Here is a 22,024-nt window from a genome sequence, read left to right as displayed (position 1 = left end):
TGGGAATCCATGCATAGTAGACGCATCATACCAGCTCCTTGTATCTTGACAGCCCTCCAAACGTGTGATCTCCAAAGCCTTTTTCATAACAGCAAGATGGTCCAGAGAGTTATAACAAAAGCAGAGAATAGCTGACTGTTTAGTACAATTGTTCCCATTAGAAGGTGAAAACTAACATTTACTTCATTTAGACAAAAGAACACCAGGGCATTAAGATTCTGCTTGCAAATGAATGCTAACTTGTTTACATCCTTTTATCGATACATTTACATATATAAGCAGGCTCTGCTCCTTAACAAAAGGGGAACTGAAAAAACTCGAGGATGTTTATTTTAGCAAGTAAAAAGGGAAAAAGACAAAAACCAAACCAAAGAATTTGCAACAGGTGCCTTGAGAGAAAGCATTCTTTATGCCAACGGCAGCAAATCTTGGTCTTCCACAAGTTTCCTCAGTGGCTGTACCTCCATCTCTGATGAAAGAGAGCCATGGCATCAACTGGCACAAGACATAATGGACACACAGGACTGTAATGTGTAATAAAGCAAATATTTACATTAAGCACAATACAGCAATTTATTTAGATGCTTAAAATGAATACAAAGGGAAATAAAGATCACAAAATTATACATACTACAACAGTGTGTCATATATTAGATGGTATAAATGACTACACCAGGGTGGTGTTTAACTAAAGAGAAAACTAAATATCCAAAAGGCAGCAGTCATTGGTTTGCTGCTTCAACACAACACACTTTCATACAGATCTAAAAGGTGTTCAAAATTAGTAGCTGCAAAGTCAATTCTTGCATGTGATTTTAGCTTAAAAGATTTCAGGAAACATCTGAAATACCAGTTTTTGTTTTTGTCAGCTGTAATGTCAAGGATATTCAGAACAAGAAAAATTCTATAATACAAGAGAGTCCAGATATATATCTTAGGTGGCTGGCCTCTGCTGCGAGATTGTACAAGGTTATGTGCAAAAACTAAGTCTGTCCCGAAGTCCACACTAGCGTAGTTTCAGGCTTTTGCTAGGTCAACTAGATACAGCGCTTATTAACACAGCAAGGGCAACACTAAAAAAAGAAAAATCTATGATGGGTACACAATAACAATATCAGAAGCATCACTTGAATAGGTCTAAAAGACTGTACAAATATACATTTCAACTATTCAGAATGAATACATGAAAAAAAAATCAATTTCCCCAAAGTCTACTATACACATTGGACTGGTAGCTTGTATGTTGGCCCTACACTACCGTTTGAATCAAGAGAACGCTTCTCAAGGACATCCAACCAAACATTTTACAGAGGGAAAGAAATGTTGAGAAGGCAGATAAAATAAACCTCTGCTTTTTCTCGTGTGCGTTCATGAGCCCCCAACTTACTGGTTTTTCACATTTAGTTACTGTGCCTGTCACAGCACGTTCTAAAGCAAGATCAGCCAATCATGTGTCATAGACTTAGAAATAACCACGTGGATCGGAGTGGCCACATGTCCCCACAGCCTGATGACCCAGCACTCAAAAGGCGGTACCAGTTAGAATATAGCTTTGCAGTCATACTGAAAGGAGCACAGAGTTCCAGGCTGCAGCATCTGTCACCAATGCCAGAGAAGCTGGCCCTTACGCCTGCTGGCTGCTCAGTTTAACTCCGGTCAAGCTGCCGTGCATGGGCTCGGCTACTCCATCAGTCATGTTGTCAAACTGCTCCCCGTCCTCACTGTCAATTGTGCTATTCTGCCACTCAATCTGTGGGCTGGATAAGCGCTCATCATTTTCAGTTGCATTCTTCCATTGTGACTGGTCCTTGGACCAAAACCCTTCAACTTTTCCATAGGAACTATTCTTCCATTTCAACTGCTCTCTGTCACCTTGCATGGTAGCCTTTTTTTTGGCAGCTGGCTTACTGCTCCTTGCATCTTCACTCTGGGAAGACTCATCGGACCAGGTTCCTGTTTTCATCTCGCATGTGTTGTCCTCGAAGTCTGACACCTGTTGGGAACCAGGGCCGCTCTCAGATGGAGAAGCAGCATCTTTCCACTCAACAACGTCATCTTGGTCCACCTCACTATCAGAGGCGTCATGCATTAGTTTGGTTGGTTCCTCAGTCAAATGAATAGTTTCATATTTTGAACCATCCTCCTCTTTTTGGTCTAGCTTCTCAGACTCTAAAGCATCCTCAGAAATTACCTTCTGTATGTGTTCCTCTGGGTTATCATTAGGGATTTTAGGCTCAACTTCAAAAACAGGGTCAAAAGGGCTATCACTTCCATTGGATTCTTCTTCCAAATTTTCAAAACTGTCTGAGGAACTGTCATCTTCCTTCCCAAGGTTGAGCTTTTTGTCAGCAGTTTTACTAGCATTGACTCTGGAATCCTTCTCATCATGATTTTCAAATAGCCACTCAGCATCAAAATCCATCTCATGCTTAACTTTGTTTAATTCTTTCATGTTGAAGCCCAGTAACACACCAGGCTTATACTTTTCACAGTCTCGGACACACTTCTTCCTCTTGTTACTAAAATGGGAAGCAATGTCACTCTTCCACAACCATAAACTGGCCGCCAGCTTCTCAATTTCTCTCCTGGTGGGATAGGGCTGCTTGTTGAAATATTTTGTTAGGAAGCTTTTCCTGGCTTCATAGGAATCATCTTCATGACCCTTGGGGTCCAAAGCTAAAACAACAGGCTCCTCAGGCTTCTCTTCAAAGAAGCTGGGCGAATCGCTGTCATCATCTAACTTTCGCTTTTTCAGCAAGGGAAATTCCATTTGCTCATAAGTGCGCTTCACAGGTGCCAGGCCTGGTGACTGGTTAAGCCGAGAGGGTGCATTTGTCTTATCTTGGCCATTCTGGGTCTTTCCAACACCCCTGCAGTGGACCAGATGCAGAGTGATAGTCGAGGCGGTCATGTTGCTGGTATACACGCCAAGGCAGTGGATGCATTTGTAGGTAAGCTTTTTCTCCACTGGGTGAACCGTCTGAATAACCTGGTGCCTCTCTCTTAAGTGATGTGCAAGTGCATCAGATATGGGTCCTTTTAGGATTGAAAAGCAAAGAGGGCAAAGGGTTTTCCCGACATCCTTTTTATAGGGCACTGCAGCTTGAGGTGAACTTTTAACAGGAACATCTGCCTTTTCCTGAACTTTTGGCTGAGGCTTTGGGGGGACTGGAGGGTTATTCTGGGCATGGTAAGCAACAGACTCAGCAGGGGCATCTCTCAGGTTGTACGTAGTTACAAGGAGATGGATGTTAGTGTGACTGCCCTGCTGCAATGTCAAATCAAAACTCAGAGTAGAGTCTGTTTTAGGTCCCATCTCTTCGTCAATGTGAACCATCCGCATGTGTGCTGCCATCTTTTCCACATCATTGAAAGTTGAACGGCAATATGGACAAGACAGACCATGAATTAACATGTGGTTGAGCAGAGTGTCTGTGGGCAAATAGCGATTACAGTAGAGGCATTTGCTAGTAAAATTGTGTATTTTCATAATGTAGTTGGCTACTGCTGGGACTTTCTCAGCTTTATGTTCTTTTTCGAAGTGCACACTATAGACATTTTCAGGAAAAAGCTCATTACAGATTGTACATATTTTCCACTTCTGAGTTGAGGAAGTATTGGGTGGGGGAGGGCCAGTGGCAGCTGCAGTAGGTTTGGAACTGGACTGACCTAATACTCTGGATGCCTGTGACTGGGAGAGGGAAGGAGACTTTAACTGGCCCGATGAGAGAGACGAAGCATTTGGAGACTGCAGCGAGTATCTTGCTGGTGCCTGGGTCCTCTGCTCTGACCCAAGTCCGTAAGATCTTCCATTTCCACTTGGAAGTAACTGCTTCACAGACTGAGACTGTTGAGGGATGGAAACTGGTGCGTTGCCACCTAGACCCAGTCTCATTGACTGACCAACGCCATAGCCCTGGCCTACAGATTTGACTCCGTAGTTGTTCTGCTGTAGGTGAACATTGGACATCATGTTGACTCCTGTAGAATTTAAGTTAGGCTTTGGTATTGAGAGTCGATTCACCATCTGCTGTGATGGTAAAGACCGGACGTTTCCAGAAGCGAGGGAACCAATTCTTGATTGGAGTCCCATGCCCTTCTTGTCTTGAGGTTTGGGAGCAATCAGCATCAAGGGTTTGGATCGGGGAACCACCACATTTGTGTGCCCAATCATGGCAGTGACCTGATAGCCTATGCGTTCATGGTCTTCAATGACATGCTGTACCAAAGCTTCGTAGGACTTTGGCATGAAAAGGCATCGCTTGCAGTGAATACTACTTTCTTCCCGGGCATTTGTGCCTAAGGGGACTGCACCATTGAGTGATTTTTCTCCTGCCTTTGCTATGTAAGGTGCTGCCACATGCTGAAAATGTTCCCTGTAAATGTGCTTCCTAACTATTTCATAAAGAGGATCTCGGTAAGTGCACTTCTTACAGTAATAAACAGCTTGCTCTACACTGTCAGCCTGCTTAGGTTTAAGGCCATCGCTTTTGCTTTTATCTTTGAAAGTGCTGAGGCTGCTACTTGGTGCGCTGGCGTTTGGAGCATGAAATATTTTAATGTGTGTTTCCAAAGTCTTTTTGTCTGCATTGAAGGTACAGTAGGGGCAATTAAGGAGAATCCTATTTTCAAAGTCTTCACTATGGACATTCCGGAAATGACTTTTGTAGGCAGAGAAAAATTTTGAAGAAAATGGGCAAGCACTGCAGCAAAAAGGTTTTGTCCGATAGTCCTAAAGAAAAAACAAAAACTGGAATCAGAATGCCACTTCAGATAAGCAGTAACAGGTTTTAGGCTATTTTCCCCCAGACAGTCTTTTTTTTTTTTTTTTTTTTGCGGTACGTGGGCCTCTGACCATTGTGGCCTCTCCCGCTGCAGAGCACAGGCTCCGGACACGCAGGCCCAGCGGCCATGGCTCACGGGCCCAGCCGCTCCACGGCATGTGGGATCCTCCCGGACCGGGGCACGAACCCGCGTCCCCTGCATCGGCAGGCAGACTCTCAACCACTGCACCACCAGGGAAGCCCCCCACCGACAGTCTTTAAGAGACATAATGCTATTTTTAGAACTGAAACTCTATAATGCACTGAGATTTGAGTATCATTTTTTCCTTTTGCAAAATGCAAAATAAATTTATAAAATATTCAAATGAGAAAGCTGTTTTAAACGAAACACTTGTTTTGGCATCACAGTGTAAATAAAAACTCCATTCAAAGTTCTTCCTCAGTGTTTTCAGAAAAGACCAGTCACATTTGCTCATTAGTTTTAGAGAAACCAAAGACAAACGGCTTCAAGATAAACATTTTAGTTAGAAAGGGTAAGAATAAGCTAGGTGAAATCACTACAATTACTCTGTGAACTGGTAAGTTGCTGAAGGCTTCAGATTCACTATATAGTAAAACTCAGGGCCCAGAGTGCTGTAGTGCAATTAGGCATATGATATAAAGACACATCTTTGATCCTCCCCATCATGGAAAAATTTTCATAGAGAAAAAGGCTCATCTTCAAAAATCTCAAAACATTTCCCCCCTCTGATCAAAGTATAGTATTCAGTTTTCACTGAGATCAAAAAACTAATGATTTGAAAAGTCGGCTTTCTTCTACAAGCCATGCTGTTCCTTCTTAAGAGCAGCTTCAAAAGAAGTAATGAAGTGACAGCTGCTTTGATTCAAATTAAGAAATTAAATAAAAATTTCCTACGGACTGTGAGGAAAGCAAGGTGTTAAAAAGCCAATAAAAAAGTAAAGCATTGCAGAATATAGTGGTATCAAAGAGCAACTTACAGAACCATGCTCATTAACATCTGTGCAGTTGGTCCTTTGAAGATAGGTGAAACACAAGTTTGGTGAGAGGTGATCTTTTTTCCCCTAGAAACCTAAGAAACCTACCTTGTTTCAGATACCAATTCAAACCAAAATGAAATACTCTGGTTTTCCTTTAAGCTCAACCCTTTTTTAGTATTTGTAAAACTGAATTAACTAAGTGATGTGTCCCACTGGAAAGCTTTCATATTTTAAGACTGCTGGTTAATACCCTTTCTTGAGGTATTTCTAAGAAAGAAACATATGACTATATTATCAAATTTCTGAGGTGGATTTTAAAAGTACTGATTCCCTGCCAAGTATGTTCCAACAGATGAACAGATCAATAATCCAGAATTACTACAATCACTTGAAATAAACAGTGGTACAGTTTGAATTGATAATCACTTCTCCCTGTGGAAAAAAAATCACCTATAACTTCATTTTTGTTATATCATCACCTATTGATATTTGCCGGCATAGCTGGTGCCCTTGATTACCTAATACTGTTTTTAATTCCAATTTGTAAAAATTAAGCTGCACCACTCTACCATCCTACAGAGCCATCTGTCCCATCCCCCATGTGCTGGCTTAGGCTACCCGGAGAGGTTGGGTGACAACACAGATGAGTAAGAAAACGTAAATGGAGGCAAGAGCCCTGTCTTCTCTTCTCTAGAAAAAACAAGGATTGAAACACAGAAAAATGATGGATACCCTAGGTGAACAGAATGCTGGAGGGAACATTTTAGAATTAGAACCAAAAAACTTTTGACAGGGGTTAGGGGAGGAGAGGGGAATGCTGATATATAGTGGGCTTCACAACTTTTAAGTAACAAACTTTCCTATTCTTCTTACACTTGAAGTTTCAGTACAATGACAAAAAAAAGACCAAAAGTTCTTCCTAATTTTCCCTACCTCTTAGGAATATATGAAACAATCAGTTTCAACACTTCCCACGTTAGGTTGTTGCCTACAACAATGCAGTACCATGAAAAATAGAACTGAATAGAACTGGGGAAGTCTCCTGTGCCACTTACCTGGTTTTTTGTAAGTGAAGGGTCCCACAGTCCTACATCCTCCCATGTAGTGTTTTTCAAATAAAAGTCATTAGGTTCAAACTGTTTAAAATCCTAGAAAACAGTGAAAGAAGTTTCAAAAACATTGTATCAACTCTAGCTCAACTTTACATATAACTCCTATCTCTAACTAGGGTTGGGGAGATGCATAGGAAAATCGACACCACCAAGAACTCAACTAGGATCTAGGATCGATAAAGCTCTAGGAAATACAAAAGGGCATATGGATGTTACACTAAACTTTTTATATCAACTAAACATTCCCCTGATGGTCACCAGGTTTCCAAAGAAACCACTGGAAGTTCTAACTAAGTAAGTAAAAAATTCAGCCACATATTAATACCAAAGCACCCTTCGTAAGAGTACTATATAACTCATCAGTTGTAATATTAGAATGGAGTGTAAGAGAGCAACATTCACTTATAGTGCTACAGATGAGATATTCTGGTTCTGTGCAAGAAAAGTCTTTTGTGGGAGATGGGGGTGGGGTGGGATTGGACTGGAACGAAAACTCAGGATTTCTGAACCCCAAAAGGAGGAAAGCTATTCAAAGAAAGCAAGTAGTATTATGTTAAATTTACACTCTTGTGTAAAAATTTGATCCCCTCCACCCTGAGACAGGAACATAAAGAGTTTTATGGTAAAATTCCTCTTGTTCCTAAAAGGGTCACAGTTCAGTGTGGAAAATCAAGTACACATATATTCCAGAGTATGTAGTGGGCGCAATAATGGGAGGAACAAATCAAATGCAGGATAGAAAAGGTACCTTTAACATTTGCATTATTTATTCTTGTGAAGATTACCCCACTGCATGGCAAGTAAATGGACTGTTTCATCAGGCAGATCTACCTGAAACTGAGGGACTGAACTGCCACACCAGGGACGACATAACTAGAGAAATCCAATTTTGAGAAGCTTCAGTCTTCATGATATACCCCTAAAGTAGGATTAATAGGAACCAGGAAAAGAAAACCTGTTGCATGAAGGAAATTGCTTTTTTACTTCCAATTCCATCCAAACATTTACTGAGTGCCTATTACGTGCCCAGCACTGTGCTAAGTGCTGAGGATACAAAGATGGACAAGGTAGTTAAGGTCCCTGGCCAGCTGGAACTTAAAAGGCTAGTGGGGAAAATAGCTTTAAACATTTCTTTCCAATCAGAGGTTGTTGATCAACTAACCACAAGACCTGGAGTAATGAGATCTAGAAGAGGAGACCACTACACTGGCTATCCCACAGGGCTGTTAATAAAGCTCATAGAATAAAAAGGCTAGAAAAACAGTTTGTGAAGTCCAAACTGTTACCTAGGGGAAGATAATAGTCTACGATGGGTCAAAAGGGCCAACAAATGCTCAAATCCCAAGGAAAGAGACAACAAGCACCCAAACCACCACGCCTCAACAATCAGAAGGTCAATCAGAACATTCAGGCATATCAGAATGAGAACAGGCTCTGGAGTCTCACAGACAGACCCTGCCACATGCTCAGCTGTGAGGTGGACCTATTTCTTTACTGGTTCTTCATCTGTAAATTGGAGATAAGAATTCCTATATCCCCTAGGGGTTGTTTTAAGGATTTGAATTTAGAGACCATTTTAAAGCACCTAGTAAAAAATGACTGATGTGGTACGTCCTCAGTGGTAACTGCTTTTGCTCCAGGATGCAAAGATGAAAAAGCCCATTTTAGGGAGAAGGGAACAAGTTAGGCTACTTGAGAAAGCTCAGGCAAAGCTAACGCTGCAGTTAAAATACAGAATCACCCCAAAGAATTAACAATCCTGGCCACTGACACAAAGTAATGGATCAGAAGCTGAGTCATGTTAAAATTAAAAAAATGACATGCTACTTACTTCTATGTGTTCTTTACAGTATTCCAACCCAATGTCACTAAGTATTTTTTTCACAGTTTTCCGGGCTTTTCTTAAACTGCCAAGATTGTTGACAGGAAGTTGGAACATAGTTTCTATTGGAAAAAAAAATTTAAGTCAAGTCAAAACATGTACAACTTGTGATATTTACTAATTCCACTGATGGTAGGATCACAAACCCTGGCCCAGTCTGACAAAAAAGGTGAATAGATATCCTTATCCAGCATGTTCTGAATACTTAGAGCAGGCAGGCAAAATAAGTACTCTCTGATCTTTTCTATTTTTAACAGGACATTTTATATCACAGGTAACATGAATCTAATGTGGCACAATTCTGATTAGACTTTTAAAAAACTAGTTTGGTGATGAGCTTATTTAAAGTTGAGAATGAGGTTTATATACCAACCGATTACTTCAAAATCAAGTGTGAGTGCTTTTCTCCTTGTGATGCTGAACCTCTGAGAACAGAAAAATGTTCACCATTTCAGCATCATTACCACATAATTTTGAGTGCCAGGGGAAATAAGTTTCTGTTGTCTGGGAGCTACCCTTCGTATTGCTGTGGTAACCGTAAGTTTCTGCACACCACCCAAACGAAAGACAAGAATGGCTGTGTAACTTGCCCCCCAGCCAGCACCACACCTGGACAAAGGCACTCACTAATGCCACGGAATGAATGCTGAGACGGGGAAAGCTGGGCACTCAGCACCAGAGCAAATAATAACTGTTACAGACTTTGGGGGGGGTCCCTTTTGAAAAATGAAAAGCTTATGTGTGTATGAGGGAATTGAAAAATTATTTAAATGACCCAATACATTAAAGAAGAAATTTAGACCCACTTTCCCAAGTTCCTTAAAAACAAAGGTTAAGAAAATAAAATTAATAAAACTTGGGCAGCTGAGAATTTGTATGGCTTCCAATGTGACCATAAATGTTTCCTACAAAATAGTGTAAAAACTAATCATCGACTTAATAATCCAAATAAATTTTGCAAGATATAAAGTAGTTCTAAAAATCAAAAACAGGCAGAAACAAAAGCCAATGCATCTGGATTTAAAATTTAGTATTCAATACATGAAAATCTGGTTTTCTAATTAATCAAGGCTGTCACTCTATAATACCACTACCATCTGTAAACCACAATCATAAAGTCAACTAATACACATGTAATAAGATATCATGTTACCTCACTTATTATTCAAATCCAAACATCAATATTAACTATGAAAAATGGAAAAAAAAAATGAAGGCTACCAAAATGTCCCAGCAACTTCTAGAAATTCTAAATCTCAATATGTTACCAGAACTTCGTATACCTGAGGCCAAAAGATGAATGCAGTTCACTGCAAAACACACCCTCAGGATGGAACTCCTAGTTATGAAGCATGACTATGGATGGTATCCTCTGCACTCTGCCATCTAATAATCTGTGTATCATTTAGCTAACAGACTTAGAAGTCAGTTCTGATACAAATTAGTGTGCGTTCAAGGCCAAATCCATTATTCCTTGTGGAAATTTTATTCCTAAATTGTTCTGAACCATCTTTTTGATGGTTTAAAAAAAAATCAGTTGCTTAATAAACTGATTAAAAAGAAAAATCTAGGTTCGCACAAACTAGGTCATTTAGAGAGAACCACCTGACAGAAAAATGTTTCAGAAATACAAGAAAAGTGTTCCAGAAATACAGGAAGTGTTACAGGCTAATTCTGAAGAGACCAGGCATCAAAATGAATGTCCATAAACACCCAATTCTGAAAAGAGACATTTTGTTTCTCCATTCATTTTATCAACTCTCCACGGGCCAAAATCCAGTTCTTCTGGAACATCCCATGTGAATCCTGTTTCACTTCAGAGCACAGACGTACCCCAGAGGCAGCCCTTTCTGGCTTTCCCTGCCTCCTGGATAAGCACAGCAAAACACACACACACAGATTTGGAAATGCCGCCCCCCCCCCCCCCGCCCTACAGAAAACATCCTAGGGAGCCAAACTGCAGCTCAGGATAAAGGAAAACCCAGTTTCCTATGGAAAATACCAGGTGTTCTAAGTGCCCACCCACAGCTAACAAAGTTGTTTCAAGACCTCCAAGTGAAGCACCTCGCTGCTTCGTTGTACCCAATTTATCCACCTACGGTTCTGAAAAAGTAAGAATATGCTCTAAGGGAGCTTAGTTACAAAAAACTTATTTATAGACAGTGATATTTCAGCAATAGAATAAATCTTAAGTTTACTTATTTGAGGTGAATTAAACAGGTTTATAAATAAAAGTTACATTGCTTATTAGAAAATGCTACAAAAAAGTTATTTGTTCTATGATTAGCTAGGAGGAATCCAAGTTAAAGTTTACATCAGGACTTCCCTGGCAGTCCAGTAGTTAAGAATCCACGTTTCTGCTGCAGGGGGGTGCGGGTTCGATCCCTCGTTGGGGAACTAAGATCCCGCATGCCGTGCAGTGCGGCCAAGAAAAAAAAGAGAAAAAGTTTACATTGAAAAATGTAGAATATTCTGAGTTAAGGTTATAACTGTCTTCATAAGCAGATTTCTGACATTTCTAATGACCTTGGGAATTCTATCATCTGCCCCTTTCCCCAGATGGAGGTACCCTCTGCGGAGGCCATTTCCAAGATTTTGTCCATCTGGAGCTAGAATAACACATTCATATGTGTTGGCATCCTCAAAAGCACTTAGAGATTCTTCTGGTTTTTCGCTTATTAAATAAAACACTTCTCTCAGTATATAAAGCAGGTATGTAGTATAGGAATATAATAAGCAAAGAAGGCTCCCTCCTACTCCCATCCTCCATTTCCTGTGTCTATTTCTTAAGCTTTTCTATGCCTGTAACAAGCCAAACGTTCCTTGTAAGAAAGTCTCCAACAAATTCTTACCAGTTAATGTTAGAATCATGGGTGATAAGAAAAAGAACTCAAGGGCCCTATGTTGTTGTTGTTGTTGTTGTTTTTCAGCCCATCACCTGCTGTTAAGAAACAACTTCAAATCAACAGCTGCCTTCAGGGTTCATTGATGTTATCTATCTGATTCTTGGGGCCCATACCTTTCTATTTACTCTGTTAACTGAGGGGTAAGGACAGAGTAAATAGGAAGTTGACTGCCTGAGATTAAGGGGTGTTCCTCACTTTTGAATAGGAAGAGATGAAAACAAATTCTTACAATCCTTACTCTTAGGGAGGAAGATGTCTTACAATAATGTCAAAAACTGTCTAGAGATGGGCATTGAAAGGAATGCAGAAGGGTGGGATTACTTTCCACATTTGTCCCCAGTGGCTAAACCTTTCTCTTGAGCCTCCCTGGCTATCAGGATGGCCATTTTGACGAGGTCAGCACCATTTCCCAATACCAAGGAGAGCTCCCTTCAGCCAAACCATAAATTTCTCAGCTCATGGCATAAAAAAGGGAAAAACATCCAAATTAATAGAACGAAACCACTGTTCATCAATCATTTTTGGAGCACCCTGCCCATTAATGTGCTAGAAACAGAAAGCTGAACAGGACACAGCTCTTCCCCTTCAACAGTCCATCGCTTCTGGGGTATACAGCAGGCACTGGGTCACTGGAGTAAAGATGCTTGCTTCTCCCTGCCCAACTTCCTCTTGGAGCCACTCCTGCCGCAGTGGAGGTGCTGTCAGTTAAGAGGCCCTTCCTCCACCGTGCATACGACACAGGTTAACCAATTAGTGTTCTCTCTGCAGACACTGGTTAGTACAAACCTGGACATGTGCCCCAAACAGGGTGGACAGTGACGATGCGAAAAGCACAGAAAGGGAAACACTCCTGTTGATACTGCTTAAGGTCCTCAATCTAGCTGTGCCTGAAAGATAGCCCCCTTGAACCATCCCTCCCCCAAACTTTTCATGAACAAGAACAAAAACACATGATCAATTTTGCTTAAGTTTTGGTTCATGTTACTTGCAACCAAAAGTTCTGGTAGACCCACTGGGTAGTGGGACAGAGAAGAAGTGAAGTGAATAAGTAAGGGAAGATGGGGAATTTTATGCAAAATAATTATTCTTGTGAACTGGGACTAATAGGAAGAATAGGAATTTGTCAGGGAGATACAGTTATTCTGAAAGAGGCGTTGGCCCATCGTTTCATTAATCAAAAACACTGTATGGAAAGAGTAAAACATTTTGTAAATTCTAAAAGATTTTGGGGAAAGCTCAAACCCATTAATAATGGAGTTAACGTCTGCGATTTATTAACTGAAGTTAAGTAACTTTTGGTTAAGCATATGATGAACTAGACTTAAATTATTTATTTTTGAGAATGATTTAAATTCACTGTTGAATAATTCAGCCACACTCCTTATCAATCTGCAAATTATACCCACACCTACTAATTAGGGCCAAAACATTAAAGTTTTACCAATAATCCCGGCCAAATTCCCACTCAGAAAGCAATTCCTTCCTCAGAAAGCAAGAGTCAGATGGCTGAAATGAAAATCTGAGATCTGTAGCCATGATGACTTAAAACCATATAAATTATAACAATACGTAAGACTGATCAAATACATGTACCTCTTTTCTCACCAAATACGAAAAGCAAAAGTACTCCTTTACACCAAGTACAAAGAGGGTAAATAAAGGCCGAGAGAACCTATCTCACGAGGAAATATCTACAGGCCAACTCTGTATAAGAGGACTGTACAAGGATGATGATACAACATCAATGACTGTGAACTTCATTTAGGCAAAGAGGTCATTAACTGAGAAACGTAATTATAATCATTTATGAAACCAGAGCTCTGCCAAAAGGCTTGGATCTAGTCAGGGGCTGTACTCAGGCTCATCTGGGTCAGGAAGATGGAGGGGAACCCAACAGATGAGAGGACTAGTTTTGCAGGCTTAAGGCAAGATTTGCAGGACCTAATGTACCAATAGTCAATGGGGCTTGTCTGTGTATCGCAGTTCCTCTGCAAAGCCACCATATCAAGGATGGCATCATTTAGTCCCTGTTTTTAGGGGCAGAAGTATTTATAACTGTGCCATCAGAAAGTAAAAACAAAACAACAAAAATAACCCCCATAAAACCCAATCTTAAACCTTTGACTAGGCACAGATAATCAAGCCAGGAGAAAAAAAAAAGCCTCCAAATCAAACTTCTACAGATTATATTTTAAACGACTCCAAGTATGGATCTAGCGTGGCATTTTCCAGTATACAAATTCTTCATATTTTTACGTGCATTCTTGTATGTTTCAAGTTCCTAATAAGAACATATGGTGCTAATTTAACATGCCAGTAAATATGATGGTGTGTCCTAGTTTCCATCACCTGCAGGCATAACCCTGCTACTTTCTAATATTTGGGAACTGAAATTTGAACATATACCAGAATGACAACTACTGCATCAGTTATACTGTGAATGCAAATCTAGAATTTTCATAGAAAAAAACATTTCTAACACTGTACTGAGAGCTAGACCAGGATAGATACTTCTTCCTGCTAAAACCTAAACACAAGTTACTTAGACTAAACCAGTGGTTTCCACCACCCCACCTGACCTTAAAAGGGGTGAAATCCTTGTTTTTAAAGAAATCTTAGTTGAAATATAAAAAAGATAAAAAGTGGAGGGAGGGGGTCAGGTTGATGGAAAGAGGAAGAAGGAAAAGTTCTCCGTTTCCAAGTATCTCCTTGAAATAGTTACTTGTCTAAACTAAGCTCATAATACAAATTTATGCCAAGGTGGCAGACTACTGAAATGTAGAATCTGGACCTAGCGGACAGTCAACCAAAGCATGACGTTTGATGGCTACAGCAGAATTCCAACAGTTCACTGAAAATCTCCCCTAAATTACAGTTTGATCAGAATATGGTTATAGGAAGCCCACAGTAAGCCTAAGGATTAGAACGTAGTTTATACTCTGTTGTTTTTTTAAACATTTCTACATTAAAGCTGTGAAGAAAGATACAGCCTCTCTGGAAATACCTTTTTGGTAGGGGGCAGGGGGGAATCAAAGGCTGGAAATGATGCCATTACTAGTGAAGGAAAAAGGCAGCAATATTTTCTAAGTTAATAAATTAGGAAGACTTTCAAACTACTACAATATAAACAATTTCATTTTTGGTACATCATCAACCCAAATTAATATGTAAGAAATTCAGATCCTAAATCCTTAAAACAATACTCCACTTAATGCTGGTGCACATATTTATATAATCCACACTGGGGTTTAAGAGTCAGATATTTGAAGTTTCTATAAACCACTGATCTAACTAAAAATATTAAGTTATGCTATTTTCTAAGAGACACAGGCATTTTAAGAAGATTCTCACGAAGAGAATCAAAGCATCAGTTACTTCATTGCTACCCATGATGGCACTTAAAAAAATCTGTGATATCTCTGTGGATTTTGAACCCATTAAGTTAAAAACTATTTAGGCAGAAGGAAAAAAATCATTCCCATATTTCTGCTGTTTTCTCCTCCTGCTACCCCCTCAACAACATATTTAATACCTGTCAATATCACTCACTGAGTAAAAAAAAAGTGTGGTCACTGTAAAACACTTTCTTTTTATAACCAGCAAGTGTTTATCTTTCCTGACTATTCTGGGATCCAAAGTGGTGAACACAGACACCTTATTTGCTTTTCAGGATGTCACTAGCCCTACATTTAAATTAAACCAGATGTAAAAAGCTTTATGTAATATTTGTATTTGAAAAAAAATGAACCTTGTAAAGTCTTTCTAGAACCACCCTCCGATGAGTGAACACATCGAGACCCTAGAGCCTACATTCAGTCTGGAAGCAATCACCCTACTCAATCTTTTTCTAAAACACAGTCCTGAACAGAAGCAGCTTATCTTTCAATTTCCTATAAGGTTTGGCAAAAGACCTTCTGGATGCCACAGGCTCGGCTCTTCACATAAAGGCAGCTCGGTCTCCTCCTTTTCCTCTCTTCCTCAATCCCAAATACCACGAAACAAGGAACTGTCTGACTATCCAGGGGCAGAATGCTCTTCTGGATTAGCAGATAAAACTGTGCAGCATGACAGAGGTAAAAAAGCAAAGTTTTAGTCTTCCCTCTCTTCCATCTCACCAGAAAATGTTCAGTAGTGTTGAGGCTAAAAAAGGGAGTATTTGGAAAGCCGAGAAGGATTAGAAAGAGAAACTACTTTGCCAATGAAGACATACTTGCACCAAAAGCTAAATTTAAATAATGAACATCAATTATGTTGCTTAGGATAATCATATTAGAACACTGTTAATAAAGATAAGAAGCAGGCAGGAAATGTAACTAATTTTTCTTCTGTTCTTAACTACTAACTGCATTAATTTTTTACTATTCTTTCAGTTTGGTAATAAAAGAAACCCAATTAACTGAGTAAGTGTCAAATATAAAACTGCCTCCACTTCAGAAAAAAAAGGTTTTCTTCAAGTGTTTAACCAAATCAATTATTAAATTCCTTAAAATTAAGTTTTCGTAGGGTGGGATACGGAGGGTGGGAGGGAGGGAGAGGCAAGAGGGAAGAGATATGGAAACATATGTATCACTGATTCACTTTGTTATAAAGCAGAAACTAACATACCATTGTAAAGCAATATACTCCAATAAAGATGTAAAAGAAAAGAAAAGAAAAAGAAAAAAGTTTTCGTAACTATTTCTTTGGTAGGTAGACTATATTTACGCAAGGCAAAATGAGTGTATTCATCTAAATACAGCATCCTGTACAAAAATGTTTTATCACAGTAATACTTTTGGCCACTTTCTATGAACAATGTGTGAATCCTTTCCACAAACAACCCTGCTCTAAGAGACTCTCTGCCTGATTACTTTGTGAGGGAAGCACAAACCCCACCAGGCATCTTGTCCCACACTGGACAGCTCTGTTCACAAGTTTACTCTTTACAATGCTCTGTAACCTGCCCACAACTCTCAGTTCAGCTACAGACGTCTAATTACATAGCCACCTAACAGCCTCTCAAGTTTTTAAGACACTTCCTCCTTCCCTCTCAAGACTTCCCCTTCTCCAAGTTAACCATGCTCAGTTCTTTTCACCATTCCTTCTGTTATCGCCTACACCAGTCTCCAATGAACAGACTCCAGTTGGTCAATCTCTGTGGTGCCCTGAATAAACTGTTATTCCAGATGTGACATAATCAGGTCAAGTGGGACAACACTTCTCTAATTCTGGATATTATTTTTAAATTAATGCTCCTAAAAGGTGCATTTGTGTTGGTGGCAGCCACTTTACACATATAACTACAGTCAATCCTTTTTTTTTTTTTGCATATGTGCTGCCTTTTTCAGCATTAGCTGGTTTAGCTGATGAGAAAGATATGCTATTCTGAATCCATGTCTGATTAGAAGAGAAATAACTATCAACAGTCTTTAAGTATCTTCTCAATTGAAGGGGCATGAACATTCTAATTCCAAAATGAAGAACAAAGTACACGCCTTAGGAGACAAGAGATTGAGATTCATATTCCAACTAAAATCAGTTATGAAAAAGCAGCACTTTGAATCACTGAAAAGAACCTAGGGTTTTGCCTAATCTAAACTCTTCTCATTTTACAGATTAGCAACTGAGGTGAAGCAACTGGCTTAAGGGTGATGAGCGTGTCAATGACAGAGCTGGGTCTCAAGGTCATCTTCAGACCTAGAATGCAGTGTTCTTCCCATTACCCATGCAGATGAAGCTCTGATCTCTGACATTAATTAAAAGTAAACAACAGCATGTTATATACACACATCTGAAAGTGCCAGAACTTTAATACCCAAGGTTGAAATAACCATAAATAATTCAGCCAAACCAGCTCAAGTGGAGATACGGAGATTAAGAATACACACACAGGGCTTCCCTGGTGGCACAGTGATTGGGGGTCCGCCTGCCGATGCAGGGGACACGGGTTTGTGCCCCGGTCCGGGAGGATCCCGCATGCCATGGAGCGGCTGGGCCCGTGGGCCATGGCCGCTGAGCCTGCGCGTCCGGAGCCTGTGCTCTGCAGGGGGGGGAGGCCACAGCAATGAGAGGCCCGCGTACTGGAAGAAAAAAAAAAAGAATACACACACATATCTCAGGTCAGATGGTCCCATCACATCCAAAGAAGTGAAACATGAACTCAGCTCTGAGACCACTTGCCCTAAAGCGCTTTTAACATCACCGTGGATGCCAACAGTCACTAGATGGTCACATCTGACGGATATCTTTCTATCCAAACTGTAATGGTAATATATATATATATATTTTTTTTAATTAAAAAAAAATTTTTTTTTTAATTTTTTTGCTACACCGTGCGGGTATGTGGGATCTTAGTTCCCCAACCAGGGATCAAACCCATGCCCCCTGTAGTAGAAGCAAGGAGTCTTAACCACTGGACGGCCAGGGAAGTCCCTGTAATGGTAATATCTTGCAAAATGAAAACCACAATTTTAGAATCCTTCAATAAAACAATACCTTTTCAAAAACCAGATATATCCTGTCTCTCCTATTGATAATGGACCAGTTATCCATTATCAATACTCAAAGCACAGTCTTCTGAAAATTGCTTGGGAAAAGCAGAGGCTTTCGTCATCTTTTTTCCTTTTCTAAAGGGCAGGGGTAGGCAGGAGACTAGTCGGCTCTCAACTAACTACCTCTTAGTCTCCTTTCCCCTGCCAAATTCCGTTCATTCTTGTTACAAAAGCAATTGAGAAATGAAAACATATGCCCACACAAAAGCTTGTACACGTATGTTCTCAGCAGTCTTCATAATATCCGAGAAGGAAAATCAACCCAAATCTCCATCAACTAATAAATGGTTAAGTAAAACATGGTATTGATACAATGGGATATGATTCAGCCATAAAAAGGAGTGAAATACCGATATATGCTCCAACATGATGAACCCTGAAAATACTATGCCAAGTGAAAAAAGTCAGTCACAAAAGGCTACTTATTGTATGATTCCGTTTATATGAAATATCTAGAATAGGCAAATCTCAGAGACAGAAAGGAGATTAAAGTTGCCTAGGGCTGGTGGAAATAGGCGGGGGGAATAGAGGGTGATTGCCAAGGGGTACTGGGTTCTTTGTGAAGAAAATATTCTAAAATTAATTGTGGTGATAGGTGCACAACCCTGAATATATTAGAAAACATTGAATTATACACTTTAAATGGGTGAATTGTATGGTATACGAAAGATATCTTAAGCTGTTAAAAAAAAAAGCAATTAGGCCTAGTATAAGATTACAAGATGTAGATAAGGCAAAGAACACAAATAATTTTACCCAAAGACAATAGTAAATACTGGGGTATACTTATCCTTCCAGATTTTATGCATGCATAATTTTTCTCAAACAACAAAAGGAATAGATGTATTTCAGTATTTACTCAAGCAGCAAGAAAACCAACGTTGCTTGAAAATTTTATAAATTCATTTTTAAGAACTATGCTTTCCAATACGGCAGATACTAGCCACAAATGGCTATTAGGCCCTTAAAATGTGGCTAGTCTGAACTGAATTGAGGTGCTTTAACCTTTTATTGTGCTACCCTCACCGCCATCCATCTCCACAACTCTTTTCACCTTGCAAAACTGAAACTTTATCTCCATTAAACAGTAACTCCCCATTTCTCCCCACCCATCTGCACCTGGCAACCACCACTCCGTTTTGCCTCTATGATTCTGACTACTCTAAGTACTTCACATAAGTGGAATCAAAGTATCTGTCCTTTTGTGACTACTTATTTTACCTAGCAATGCCTTCAAGGTTTATCCAGCTGGAGCATCATGTCAGATTTCCCTTCCTTGTACGGCTGAATAATATTCCATGCTATGTATATATCACATTTATCCAGTCACCTGTTGGACACTTGTTCCGCCTTCAGCTATTGTGAATAATACTGCTATGACCATGGGTGTACAAGTATCTCTTCAAGACACTGCTGCTGGATCACATGGTAATTCTGTGGTTCTACCATTTACACTCCCAACAGTGTACAGTTCCAGTTTCTTCACACCCTCACCAACACTTTTTTTTTTTAACAGTAACCATCTTAATGGGTGTGAGATATATTTTCATTGTAGTTTTAGTTAGCATTTCCCTAATGACTAGTGATGTTGAGCATCTTTTCATGTGCTTTTGGGCCATTTATACATCTTCTTTGCCCATCTGAGATATGCTTTTTTTTTTTCCATCTGAGATATGCTTTTAAGCATAAAATATACTTGGGATTTCCAAGACTTAGTATGATAAAAATGCAAAATATCTCATAAATACCCTTCCAAAAATAGACTACATGTTAAAATGACAATACTTTGGATATATTGGATTAAAAATTAAAATTAATTTTATTTTTAAAAACGTAGCTACTGAAAACATGGATAAACCTCAAAGATATTATGCTAAGCAAAATAAGCCAGTCACAAAAAGACAAATATTACATGATTACACTCATACGAGATACTAAAAGTAGTGAAATTCATAGAGACAGAAAGTAGAAGGGTGGTTGCCAAGGGCTGGTGGGGAGGGGAGAATGGGGATTTACTGTTTAATGGGGAGAGTGTTTCTGTTCTGCAACATGAAGAAAGTTCTGGAGATGGATAGTGGTAACTGCTGCACAACAATGTGAATATACTTAATGTCACAGAACTGTATACTTAAAAGTGGTTGGTTAACATGATAAATTAATTTTATGTTATGTATATTTTACCACAATTAAAAATAAAGTTAGAAAAAAAAGTGGCTACTAGAAAACATAAGACAAGAGTAGTGAATATGGAACCAGATAAGGCTGCTTGTAATTTTATCAGCAGGGCAATCTGGGTTCAAAATCACAGACATTTATCACTGATGGGTCTCTTTGCCAAAACTATGAATATTAAGCATCTGTTAAGACTGTTTAAGATTCCTTTGAACAGGATAGATCCTCTAGAGCAAGTCCTGGATGTAACAGAACAACTTTGAAGGCCTTTACAAACTTCCAGACCATTTTGGACAATTTTAAACGAGTGACTCTATGGTAATATATCAACAGCCCCCAAACTGTTAAGCACTTAAAAAAAAAAAAAAAAAATCTTAGTAGAGAATTCACCTTCCTGGCAAATCTGCTCCACTCCAAGAGGCCAGGAACAGAGGAATATATCACTTTTGTCAACGTCAAAGGCCCAAATTCACTCTGCCTTAATTAATAGTTTAATCCAGCTAGAGTTACTTTAATGAATTCAATTATTTTTAATTTTGCAAAACTGAAATGATTCTAGAGCATGAAGCAGCAGTACAGAAATGATTTTCACAGAATTTCCATGTATTAAATTTTCAAATCACCTTAAGTTTCTTTCAAACAGTTACAGGATAGAACTGTAAAAGGGGAGAGGTCCCAGGAAAAATAAAACAGGAAGCCTTTTCAAAGGTAACAGAAAGAGGAAAAATTTAATTTTAGTCCTTTACGCAAGTTTTATTTTCTTTCATATTGGTGTGGCTCATTAATAACAAACCAAGAATCTAATGGGAAATAAAAAGCCTGGTTCACCACGTTATCAATCACCAAAATTACAATGACTCTGTGACTTAAAAGTTTTAATTTATTTTAAATGCTCATCACAGGTGATCTCAAGAGATTTAGTAAAATATGACCTGAAAGTATAATTCATACAACTGGTAAAGAGATATTTATGTCTTTAAATTAGAATCACTATGAATCATTTTTCGGCGCAGATTGTCCTTATCTCAACTGATAGGCTAAATAGAACTCTTAAAATATGCAGGAGGACAAGGATGCCATCTCACTATTCAAGGCAAAGAATGTCCATTACAAGGACCCTGACTGGTTTTTTTCCCCTGCTATATTCTCTAACACGTTCTTCATTGGCTGGCACATAGCAGGCACTCAGTAAGTGTAGAATGAATGAACAGTCCCTGCCTACAAAGGTTTTATAGAGATGACACCCCATAAATATATACAGGAAAAGATGCAATATGTCAGATGTGTCACAAACTAGATGCTCTGAGGCTTTGTAAGAGGGACAGTTCATTCTCAGCAGGGGCAGTCAGGAGAGGGCGGAAGTAGCTGTTGAGCTGCGGCCACTATGTTAGGTTGGAGAATCTGCACTCACTGCAAAAAAAAAGTCTCACTGGCACACTTCCAGAGGTGGAAAAGCAAGGAGTTTTAGGAACTACTGCAGAGAGTCAGAATGGCTGCTGTGTCAAGCTTCTGAGTAGTAATAAATGACAAGGCTGGAAAGGCAGGATGGGGATAGAATGGAGGCCTTGAGTGTGAAGCTAGAGCCTGCTGCCAGGTCTAGCAGGCACTGAGGAGATGCTGCAGTTACTGGAGTAGAGAA

General features: G+C 39.5%; 1 protein-coding gene across 2 annotated transcripts in view; it reads right to left on the bottom strand.

Annotated features, from left to right (window-relative positions):
• Positions 1-559: 559 nt before the first annotated feature.
• The window catches only part of ADNP (activity dependent neuroprotector homeobox), a 30,161-nt gene continuing 8,696 nt past the window's right edge, over positions 560-22,024 (bottom strand). For both annotated transcript variants that reach the window (XM_049700150.1, XM_049700151.1), the window contains 3 exons: positions 8,727-8,839; positions 6,839-6,931; positions 560-4,732 (listed from right to left, as the gene is read on the bottom strand). In XM_049700150.1, coding sequence (XP_049556107.1) covers positions 1,625-4,732; positions 6,839-6,931; positions 8,727-8,834 — 3,309 coding nt within the window. In that variant the 5' untranslated portion in view covers positions 8,835-8,839 and the 3' untranslated portion in view covers positions 560-1,624. The remainder of the gene's footprint in view (positions 4,733-6,838; positions 6,932-8,726; positions 8,840-22,024) is intronic.

The sequence above is a fragment of the Orcinus orca genome, chromosome 16 (genome assembly GCF_937001465.1).
Source record: "Orcinus orca chromosome 16, mOrcOrc1.1, whole genome shotgun sequence".
Classification (NCBI taxonomy): domain Eukaryota; kingdom Metazoa; phylum Chordata; class Mammalia; order Artiodactyla; family Delphinidae; genus Orcinus; species Orcinus orca.
This window is presented reverse-complemented; position numbering and strand designations above follow the sequence as displayed.